General features: G+C 44.5%; 1 protein-coding gene and 1 pseudogene across 3 annotated transcripts; both read right to left on the bottom strand.

Annotated features, from left to right (window-relative positions):
* Nucleotides 1–461: 461 nt before the first annotated feature.
* LOC129857940 (zinc finger protein 500-like) lies at nt 462–3388 on the bottom strand. Of its 3 annotated transcripts, none has more exons than XM_055926652.1 (5): nt 3063–3388; nt 2356–2680; nt 2136–2260; nt 1833–1953; nt 462–1639 (listed from the first exon to the last, which is right to left on the bottom strand). In XM_055926652.1, exons 2-5 carry the CDS (start codon nt 2651–2653, stop codon nt 849–851), a joined length of 1335 nt encoding a protein of 444 aa, XP_055782627.1. In that variant the 5' UTR covers nt 2654–2680; nt 3063–3388; the 3' UTR covers nt 462–848. The 3 variants fall into 3 exon arrangements, with proteins under 3 accessions (XP_055782627.1, XP_055782626.1, XP_055782625.1); XM_055926651.1 differs by having other exon boundaries at nt 1833–1977; nt 2356–2810; nt 3063–3385; XM_055926650.1 differs by having other exon boundaries at nt 1833–1977; nt 3063–3385.
* A 4391-nt stretch (nt 3389–7779) lies between these two features.
* Nucleotides 7780–11460, bottom strand: LOC129857935 (zinc finger protein 879-like; annotated as a pseudogene).
* Between the last annotated feature and the right edge of the window lie 10 nt (nt 11461–11470).

Genomic DNA, 11470 nt, shown 5'->3' with positions numbered 1-11470 from the left:
GCTGCTGCTACACTCTGATCATTATTTGTGTATAGTAACTTTACCCTTACCTACATACATATGACATATTGCCTTGACTTAACCGGTACCCCTGCCCATTGACTCGGTACCAGTACACCTTGTACTAAAGCCTTATTGTTGTTCTTTTATTGTTACTATTTTTCCTTTAGTTGAGCAAATTGTTCTTACTTTTTTTTAACACATTGTTGGGGGCTCGTAAGTAAGCTTTTCATGGTAAGGTCTACTACACCTGTTGTATTCAGCGCTTGTGACAAATTCATTTTGATTCGATTTCTATGCATTTACAATGGAGAATAAAGCAGTAAGAATGCTCTCTGGTGGCAATCAATGTTACTGCACGGACCCAGAAAACAATACAGTATCTTCTTCCTGCTTTTCCTCTCTCCCTTTGACAAAAATCCTGACCTTAAGGACCAAAGAAAGCATATTCAGACACAAGATACTGTATCATCATTTTAAGATTGACCATAAATACACCTTTTATTATGGTTAATTAGCTTTATATGAACAGTACACGGAGGATGAACAGCATTGAGACAAAATAGGGAACGTTATGCTGTCATCGTAACACTTAGAAATACCCCCTCTTCCTCTTTGTAGGGAGTGCTGCTTTTCTTTCTCTGCCTCTCAATTTCCTGTCTCTTCAACATTGTCTCTCGACAGGTAAAGTCATTCCTACGGCACATCCGCTCAAAATACAAAGAGAGTTACAGGGCAGGCTTAATTCACGTAAGACAAAAAAACGCTAAATAGGAACACTCATTTTCAATCTTAAAATATATTCTCCCATTAACTCCTACTGAATTTGACCCTGTTATCCTGACCCTTTACTCAGTAGAGGGGAGAGCGATGCCATCCTGGTCATACTCATCCTCATGGTATGGCAGGCCCGGGTGTACCCTCTGGTGGTGCACCCTCAGGTTGCCCCTGTGGGCGAACCGCTTGCCACACTCCTGGCAGACGAAGGGTCTCTTCCCCAGGTGGACATCTCTCTGGTGGGCCCGGAGATTCCCGCTGCGGGCAAAACGCTTCCCACACTGGGTGCAGCCAAATGGCCTCTCCCCTGTGTGGACGCGGGTGTGCACTGTGAGCTCCGACGGAGTCAGGAAGCTCTTGTCGCATACTAAGCAGGGGTACATCCGCACACCTGTGTGGCGCAGCAGGTGCCTGCGCTGGTGGGATGGGTAGCTGAAGCTCTTGCCGCAGTACGGGCAGGTGTAGGGTCTTGCCCCGCCAAGTGTGTGTGCGTGACCGTGTGCATGTTTGTGAGCGTGTGTGTGTGTGTTGGGGTGTGGTCTGATTGGGTCCTTGGAAGCCAATGACCAGCGGTTCTGATGAACTACGCCCCTCCCTCTGTCGTCTCTTGGTCTCAGGCCTCTCTGGGATTGGTTGGTTTGGTCCTGTGACTGTCGGGGCTCTCTCTGTTCTAGTACCTGGTCTGGGCTCTGATCCAGGAAGCTAGGATCCTGAAGGTCTAGAGGAACCCCACTCGCCCAGGGGTCAAGCCCAGGAGACCTGTGGTCAGGTCTGGGGGAAAAATGTCCAACCCGGGGTTCTTGAAAGAAGGAAGTGGAGCTCTGGCTTTGAAGAGGTCTATGGTCTCCATCCCAATGGGATACTAGCAAGAGATAGGAACAGAGTTATTTAAAGAAACATCAAAAACGGAAGACAAAACATACAAACCAACAACTCCACAATAATTACATCTATAATTACTCTATGTTTGCAGACACAAGCCCAATGCAACAGAGGTTCACTTGATCTAAAGCACAAATGTGCAGATTTATTGGTTAAAGGTTAAAAGTCCTTACACTTTGCCTTGGTCCCTGGTGTGTCAGACAGGGGGTCTCCCAGCCTCTGGCTCCCAGCAGCACAGCTCCCCCCTGGCCCGTGTCCCTTCCCCTCCACAGGGGCAGGGTGGGACTCCCCAAACTGTGGAAGAGGGCAATGTTTAAGCTGAAGGAAGAAAATAAAAAAGTTAATGTGGGGGCTAGCATCATTGCAGTGTTAAAAGCATTTGTTTTAGTTAATCTTTGAAAATACAACTCAACAATCTTAGTAACAAGACTGAAAGACAGACATTCTTATCATGTTAGAGAATGACTGTGACTGACCTCTTCTTTGACGGAAGTCCCCTCCAGCTCTGTCTCTTCCTTTTTCATCCTGGGGGGCTCCTTACACCCCCTGTCTTGGACCAGTGGGGGGGTCTCAGAGGCGGCATCCGACTCCCAGCTTGAACCTACACAGACGGAGCAGGACAGACAGTAGTTTAGTGTTAGTTTCAAAAGAAATGTTCCTAAAAATCAGTACAAGAGACACATCTGATTCTCTTACCAGGTCTAGGTTCAGACTGCTGCCTTGGGCTGTCATCTCCTCCTATTTTCCTTGCTGGTCCTTCTATCACATCCAGTAGACCATCTCCTCCATCTCCTCCCTTCTTCAGCCTCCTCTCTGCCCGCTCCAGCCTTCCCCTCAGGGCTGTGATCTCCTCTCCTCTCTGCATCAGCTCTTCCTGCTGCTCACACAGACTGCTCTCGAAGACCTTGGCTATCTCACACACCGCCGCCGCCAGAAGAGAGTCCATGACAGTGGCTAGCTGGGCGTGGAAAGCATTCCTCACAGAGTCCAGCATCGTGGCGATAGTGGCGTCCCTTACCCCCTGCTCGGGAGGAACCAGGGGTAGATAAATAGGGCAGATGATTACACCGAGACTCAAGGAGAAGAGGACTTCTGTGCTGTCAATCAGGTGGGGTGTGTTACCCAGGTGGGTGGTTAAGAAGAGGTGGTCACTAAGGTAGAAGACGCAGCAGTATTTTAGAAAGATGTGACCCTCTGACATACAGTGATGTGGGAGTCAACCTGCGTCTGTCTCTTCTCCACCACAATAATCTCGTTCTGAGCCAGTCTGAAGCATAACTACCTTGCCAACGTTAGCTACATAGCCAAGTAGCCAACACCCGTCCAGAATCTCTTCTCGTTAGATAGCTAACTTAGATCACTAACATCCAGTCTACATGCTAATAATAAAAGATTACACTTACCACAAAACAAGCACTATGAAGACTGCAACCAGGCGAATCAAGCTAACGTAGGATGGCTAAACAAGGTTAGCTCTAGATGGCAGGCTCAGCTAACGTTATCTAGCTAGCTCGTTAACAGAGATGCAAGAAACCTGTAAGAGCAACGTCTGCATGTAGCTACAATACTTGCTGTAGTAGCCGAGTCATTTGGAATTTGAGTGGACAACTCAAATTTGCAGAATTTAGAATTTTTCTATTGACTAAAATGGCTAGCGAAATCTATGGAAGCAAGCCATGTTGATTCTCAGTCTCGCGATAGCGTGACTTCAGTTTCTCCTAGTTCCCTAAACGGGTGATGGGAGATGGATAGCAGTGGAACCAAAGGTGACCAGAGTATGGAGCTATACTGCACATTGACAAAACAGAAACGACACATCAACCTGAAGATCCAATGGCTTGAAATAATAATTAATGACCAAGCAAACGGGGAACATTTCATATTTGTTATTGAGGTTTTTACTGTCAATGTTTGTGCAATCACAAACCTTCTTGTTTACCCAACCGTGGGACTAGTGATGCGCATTCCAGCTCTTTTCAGTGAGTCGGCTGGTTTCGGCTCAGCTCACCAAAAAGAACCGGCTCTTTTGGCTCCCAAACGGCTCTTTAAAAAAAATATGTTTTGTATTTTTTCAAGTCAAACAGTTTGCGTTAGTTTGACTATGATTGGTGTTAAAAGAATTATTATTAAATTATTAAATTAAATCATACTCTACCTTAACCACAATGTATTTAAAAATGTATTGGTGTGTTATGAAAAAGAATGCTATTAAAATTATAAAAGTATAACTTTTTAATGTATATAAACAACGTGCATATAAATCTAACCATTCAAAACGAATACAATCTGAACAGCAGAATAGAATATTGCACCATATCAAAGAAAAATAAATAACAATTAGCAAAACTGCAGCATCCCACAAATTGAAATACATGTAAAAAAAGAAGGATGCTATTACACATGTGCATTTAAAGTATAACTTTTTTAATGTATATAAACAAAGTGCATATAAATGTAACAACTGAAAACGAATACAATCTGAACAACAATAATAGAATATTCCACCCTATCAAATAAAAATAAATAATGTGCAAAACTGCAGTATCTCACTTAAAACATTAAACTGGTCCCTCTTTTCTCTCTATTCTTTATTGCCATGTTATAACCAGCAGCACACAATAATGCTGACCATATTTTGCTTTTATGAGAGATTTGCATTCAGAAATGCAAGCTGCCTCACTTTCCAGGGGCTGATGCGGTTTCTTCTCTCAGTAATTATTTGTCTCATTTTCGAGAAGACCCTCTCAGAGGGAACAGATGTGGCCACTATGCAGTCTCCCTGTCATGACTTTAGTAAGCCGTGGGCAAATAGAGGCCTTGTTCTTCCACCATCTCTTCCACCCTCCATTATGGCATCTGCTGAGGGATTCCTTCGTGCTGCATCCCCAGTTTCTTGTCAAACAGCATCCAAACAGCAGACATTTGTGGCACTACTGCTGGTGCTTCTGCTCCATCTGCTCCCTCTTCTCCCTGTTGCCCTGGTGCCCAAGCCAGCTGACTGCTGGGGCTGTCCCTCCCTGCTGCCGAGGTTATTCTTTGAAGAGCCTCATCAATCGCTCTAGCATCACTGAAGGCTAACTTCTTGAACCTGGGGTCAAGTGCAGCATTGATGAACATAGGGTGTCCATCAACTCTGTCACATGTCCTGTGGTTACGTTTGCTTTTCTCTGGCGGCTGGCTGTGATTCGCTGCAGACCCTTACACAGGAGTATCATTTTTGAGGCACACACCTCCTCCACCACCTCCCATTCCTCTTGGCTCAGAGCATCAACAGGTGCATTGACAATGGCCAGGGTAGAGATGATGGCATCCTTTGACTCAAGAAACCGCTTCAACATTTACACCCACAGAGAGAGAACTGCTCCTTAAAGTAACTAACTTTGGCCTTCCGGATAGCCTGAGTGCACTTATTTCTCATTTGCCTGAACGAGAGCCAGTCAGCCTGAGTATGCATGTGCTGAGCATTTCGCCAAATGCAATTCTGAGGTGGAGTAACTCTGCAAGATCACGGTCGAACCAGGGGCTGAACCTGTTTAATAAAAAGGTTCTTTACGGGGGCATGTTAACAATACCACAGAAAATATCAAAAAGAAGGTTCAAACGTCTTCGACAGATGGGAACAAGCTGATTCTGTACCAATTTACAGAGGCCAGGTCAAGAGGGAAGGCTTGCTCATTAAAGTGTTTGTTAGCAAGTGTCTATGACAAATCAGGACAAGTAATTTCATTGAGCAGCAATTACGAACACAAGTTGTAAAACAGTGATCACTAAGGTCATTACAGAAAACACCAGTCTGATACCTATCAGGATTATTTCCTTGAGGATAATATCAAGGAGAGTAGCCTTTTTCTGGGGGTTTGGAGTCATAACTTGTGGGATTGGTAGTAATCTGAGAAAGATTTAGGGAGTCCCATTGCTTTAGGACTTGGCCAGGTGGTTTACGCATGTCCCATTTTAGGTCACCTAGCAGGACAAAGTCAGACTTAGTGTAAGGGGCCAGGAGAGAGCGTAGGGCAGGTAGGGTACAGGCTGGTGCTGATGGAGGCTGATAACACCCAGCAATAGTCAACGAAGAGCTATTTGAACGTTTAAAGCTTAAAACCAGCAAATCAAATTGTTTGGGGACAGACTTTGTGGAGACAACCGAGCACTAAAGGTGATCCTTGGTAAAGACTGCCACTCCCCCACCTTTGGAAGAGCTGTCTTGCCGAAAAAGGTTATAACCAGAAAGTTTAACATCAGTATTCAAAACAATCTTTCTTAACCACGTCTCAGTAATGACCAACACACCCGGATTGAAGCTGTGAACCCACACTTTCAATTGATCCATTTGAGGTAATAAGCTTCTAGTGTTAACGTGCAGAAAACCCAGGCTTTTACAAGAGCAGAAATAAGTGAACCAGATATCAGAGCACAAGTCAGAATTGGTCAGAATCTACAGTAGATGGGCCAGGGTGTACATGCACATTTCCAGATATCATCAACAGTAATACAATCAAGGAATGACACTTGAATGTGCATTAGATGGCAACAAGATCGTATGATACAGCAATTTCATCAGGTAACATGAATACAAAGCCAGCGAGAGGTGGTTAGAATAGGATGGAGTGCAAAAGTCTGTGTAACCAATAGAGAGTGTGGGAGCAAACATAGTCTGTCCTAGTGATGGGTCAGCTCTAAGAGCCGGCTCTTGTAGGTGAATGTTAGGAGCCGGCTCGCATATCAGAAGAGCCTAATCTATTTATTAAAATATTTTTAAAATGAAGATATGAATAATCAAAAGATTTAAATGTATAGAATTAACTAATTCAAAGAACGAAAAAAGAAATAAAATAATATATGCCTAAATGCTCAAGCGCACACACAATCGTTCTGTCTGCTCAGACTAACAGCCTCACCTGTTGTTCCTGTCAATCAGACACGCAGTGTCAACCAATGAACCAAAGATGCGTGAGGGAGGGCCGAGCCAACTCACTCACAGTCACACACTTAGCATCCGAGGAGAGAGGAAGGACAGCTGTGAAAACAACAGCTGGAAAATGAGTCAGAAGCACAGTAGTATTTGGATGCATTTTAATAATGTAGACTATGTTATTAGAGCACAGTGTAGAATTTGCCAAAACAAAATCTCAGATAAAGCCGGTTCTACGCACAACCTACACCGGCATATGCGAACTGTGCACCCGACTGTAAAGTTAGCTGTAGCGGAGCTTGGAGAAACTAGCGGGCCTGCTAGTGATAGTGGTGGAGCCAGCACCTCCACGCGTGGAGATGTATCCACTCAGTCAAGTAGGCCTACTCTGCGAACAACAGCAACGCAGTCTTCTATGGACCAGTTTATGCCAAAGTCTATGTCTATAGAAAAACAAGGCCAAATTGATATTACATTGGCTAAAATGATTGCCACCAATCTCCAGCCATTTCGATCGTGGAGGACAGAGGTTTTAGAAATTATAGCAATAGTCTAAACCCAATGTACACAATTCCAAGCAGGAAAACCCTTTCAAAATCACTTATTCCACAACTGTACGAGAGCACACAGGCTTCAGTGCGGGAAAGAGTCCAAAAAGCTACTGCAGTTTGCCTTACCACTGACTACTGGACATCGAGGGTAACCACTTCTTACATGTCACTTCATTAAAGATTTTTCTAGCTGTCTTCTGGACTGCTTTGAGTTCAGCGACAGACACACCTCAGAGAACTTGGCAGAGGAACTTTTGAGAGCGGCAAGTAGATGGAAAAGTGGTCTGTTGTGTTAGCGACAATGCAGCTAATATAACCAAATCAAGGAAAATGTTAAAATGGACCCATCATCCATTTTATCTGAACCGGCTTTATCTGCCCACACAATCAACCTGATTGTAAGAGATGCTCTGAAGGTGATGAAGCCCACTGTGGACACTCCTGTCGTGATGTGTTTTATCCTATATTTATATTTTGAATCCCAGCCTCCATCCCCGTAGGCCTTTTGCCAAGCCGTCAATAAGAATTTGTTCTTAACTGACTTGCCAAGTTAAATAAAGTAAATCAACATTTTTTAAATCATTGTAATTCATAAAAAGGTCACTAAGAATCTTGGTAATCATGATTGTAGTATGCCTTATTAAAAAAATGACAACCTCCAGTAATGTCTGATTTTAATTTGTTTTAAAAAAAGCAGTTGGAGCAAACGAATATTATCAGAAGAGACTAAAACATGGGTCTTCTCTGCCCTGTGACTTTCCTAACAGGGGGAATATACAGTACAATTAATGTTACATTTGTCATAATACAGAATAGACACATTTACATGGAACAAAAACATCAAACAAAAACCATGCTCCCAAGACTTTTAAAATCATCATAAACCAGTCTGGCACTGACTTTTAAAAAAGTGATCAGCTGAGAACCTGCTACCCACAAGACAACTGATTGATCACCATATCAAGTTGAGTTCTCTTTCGTCATCCTCTCTCAGCATCATGTTAGTTCATGGGGCACTAGGGTTGGGGTCAATTCCTTTTTCATCAGTCAATGATTACAAAAACCTTCGTTGAAAATGAACAGCCCTTTTCAAATCCCAAATGTAACTGCAAATAGACGTAACAAACGTATCTCCTGAATGTAATTGGAGTTGACCCCCGGCCCTACTGAATACTCCAATTTGACTGGGTGGAGCCATGTGGACTCAGGCATGGACAGTTTCATACTGGATCCTAAGGTAATTACTGTTGTGGAAAGTCCTGCTACAGCGAGGACAGCGGGATCTGTTTCTTGAACTGGTGAACTTGTAGCAAATGTCTATTAAGTTCTGCCATTGTCTCTAATTGCTTCACACACTTCAGGCACCAGTGCTTCTTTCCCGGGTGGGCGGACCTCCAGTGGCTGATCAAGACGGGATGGCAGCGGAATTCCTTGCCACACTTCGCAGCTCAGTGCTTTCTCACCTGTATGGATGCAAAAGTGTTGAACGAGGCTAATCTGTGAACTTAGCAGAATTTTACACACTGTGCATTGGAACAGGCCGTCTGCTCGTCGATCATCTTTGCCTCTTGTCTTGATGGCAGGTTGCTGCTCCGCACCGTTTGCCATGGGTTCCTCCACTGGTGCAGTCCAGGAGAGGTCTCCACTGCTCTCCTCACCCCCATACACATCCGCATGGGCTTTACGCAAGTGTAATATCAGGAACTGCTTTACACGGAACCTCTGCCCACACTGGTTACAAGGGTATGGCCTCTCACCTGTGTGAATACGCCCATGGTCCCGCAGGGAATATGCAGAAGTGTATTTCTTGTGGCAAATGTAACAAGAATACCCTTTTGGATGTGTGCTGCTTTCTTTGGGTGTGCCAGCTTTATTGTTTGGGGACACAGGTTTGTCTTTCGGGGAGAGAGGTTTAGCCTTGCTGGCAGAGAGAGGTTTGTTGTCGCAGGAAGTAGGCTTGGCTCTGCTGGGGGAGAGGGGTTTCACTTCGTGCTTGACTGAGTCTAAAATTTCTTTGACGCTGGAGCAAGGTTCGCTCTTCTCGTGGTTGTCCCGCGTGTGCACACTAAGAGCACTTGGGTACTGAAACTTTTTGGGACACTTAGGACATTTGTATGTCCCCTTGATTTTCACCTTTTTATGAGACCTCATGTGCACAGAAAGACCAAACTCACGGCCAAAGCCCTTCCCACAGTAGTTGCAGCTGAAACTCTTGTCAGTTCCACTGATTACCGCATCAGGTTGCATTTTGAAATGCTTTCTTCTCCTCCCTACCTTCTTCACTACGTCACTCATGTTCCCATGACTCCCCTCAATGTGTTTGTTTTGTAAGTCACTATCTTTTCCTTGTCTTCTGTGGTGACTTAAGACATTCTTGTTTGATAGGTCGTTGCTCTGGGGTTCCGGGTTGCTCTGGGGTTCCGGGTTTTCTTGTTCGAACATGGGCAGCAGACGACCATGGGTCTTCCTCAGCCCCTGGCCCCGACCGCGTCCCACTGAAACATGACTGTACCCTGACCCGGTCGCACTCAGATCAGGTAAGTCTCTTAACTGTCTGTTTAACAACCACTCCGCAGCCAACCCTGCAAAATAGGAGCAAAAAGGATGGAGTCAGTGATGTCCTGCACCAGGAGCTGAATTATAATTACGAGGGCCAAGGATGATTCACTCTTACCTTTTCGTGGAGGACTCCTGGCTAGGGCCGTCAGCAGGTGGTTATCAAAATCTTCAGCCTGCTAAAACACACTCATAATGAATATGATAAGAGTATCATCAGCCTCTGATCGCAACCAAATACACCACCAAAGTACTAATAATAAAGCAGACATTTAACCTAATTCTAAACAGAAGCCACTTATTTTGTTCAGCCCATTGGCTACATTCAGGTGTGCATAATGACTGTCTGTTTATTGATTCAGGTTTCCTACACCGGACCGGTGACTGACCTCTATTTTGATGTTAGGGATGCGCCATAGAGACACACTCAGTGGTCGCAGGTCCACACATGACCACTCATTTTCCCTTTTGATCTTTGAGGGCGGTATTAAGGAATCTTCTGACTGAAGGGGCTCACACCAATCGGGTACTGCATAGAAACCCAAAGATACAAATTTAATGAGAAACATAATAGAGCAGCGCTGACACCAACTGGGAGGGAGAACATGCATATCTACACAGTCCACAAGCCCTGAAATGATGTTGCTATTTGTCTATGCGTTATCAACTTACCTTCCATCTCAGAACTTGCCGTCATGGAAAAGACTGTTCGTCCAGAGGTATTGTCCGGGTCCTCTCCTCCTTTTGCTCCCTCCCTCAACCTCCTCTCCGCCTGCTTCAGCTTCTCCATCAAGGCACAGATCTCGTCTCCTTTCTGTGTCAACTCCTCCTGCTGCTCATTCAGACTGCCCTCAAAGATCTTGGCGATCTCACACACGGCAGCTGTGAGCAGGGAGTCCATGACAGAGGACAGCTGCACCCTGAAGGCCTTCTGCACCTTCTCCGACATTTCTGGTTTAAGTGGCTCCGCCTCCACCTGACTCAGGTCTGTGTGAAGCCAGATGGAAGCTCAACTATCAATAAAGAAGAATCATGTCAAGGCCACAGGCAAGGTGGTATAGTTAGTTACATACAGTAGACCAACGCTGTAATGTATCCAAGGTAAGGTAAAGTATTTGGGGTGTTCATTTTTAACAAAATAAAGTCGGTAGATAAAGCTGTTTCAAACTAAAAAGACAGATACCGAGTAATAGTTGACTAGTGATCAAAGCGGTCTTGCAGCAGGTGCTAGTAATGGGATGTTTTTGTCATCTAGCTACAAACGTCAAATACTTTTTATGTAACATTCAAGTAATTTACTCGACTACGATGAAGACATTGTGGGATAACTAGCATAAACGATGTAAGATGCCATGTCACAATAGCTAGCTATCTAGTTAACAGTATAAAATGCGTCCATACTTGCATGGTATACTGTTTAGACGGTTGTCATCATTCACAAAGCTTTATGCATTGCTTACAGACGAGCAAGTTCAACACAACACGCTGGAATATGCACAGCTAGAGGAGGATCCGCGCGCGAAAAGTAAACATGGCAGCGAAGAATTCATCACATTGATGGCTATAACGGAGAAACACACACCTGCAAAAACAGCGGTCCCTAAAACAACGGACTCCGTTGACTTTGTCGTTGTGTATATCTTCAACGTATGTAGAACGCAATAACAACATTTACTGTTGTTTAACTGTCCGTTGTAATGCAAACGCTTCTCGAGTAGCCACCATTTTTCCATGTGGACTTCCTCTCGTTGGCGACCTTTCCTCGCGATTTTACCTAGGGATTTCGATGTTG

This window comes from Salvelinus fontinalis, chromosome 6, assembly GCF_029448725.1.
Source record: "Salvelinus fontinalis isolate EN_2023a chromosome 6, ASM2944872v1, whole genome shotgun sequence".
NCBI classification, from domain to species: domain Eukaryota; kingdom Metazoa; phylum Chordata; class Actinopteri; order Salmoniformes; family Salmonidae; genus Salvelinus; species Salvelinus fontinalis.
This window is presented reverse-complemented; position numbering and strand designations above follow the sequence as displayed.

Bases quoted from the DNA above. Each gene is read 5' to 3' on its own strand.
- LOC129857940 (XM_055926651.1), bottom strand. From the start codon at position 2,653: ATGCTGGACTCTGTGAGGAATGCTTTCCACGCCCAGCTAGCCACTGTC. The intron at 1,978-2,135 runs GTCAGTCACAGT...TTCTTCCTTCAG, and splicing joins GGACTTCCGTCAAAGAAGAG to CTTAAACATTGCCCTCTTCC. The intron at 1,640-1,832 runs GTAAGGACTTTT...ATCTCTTGCTAG, and splicing joins ACCAGGGACCAAGGCAAAGT to TATCCCATTGGGATGGAGAC.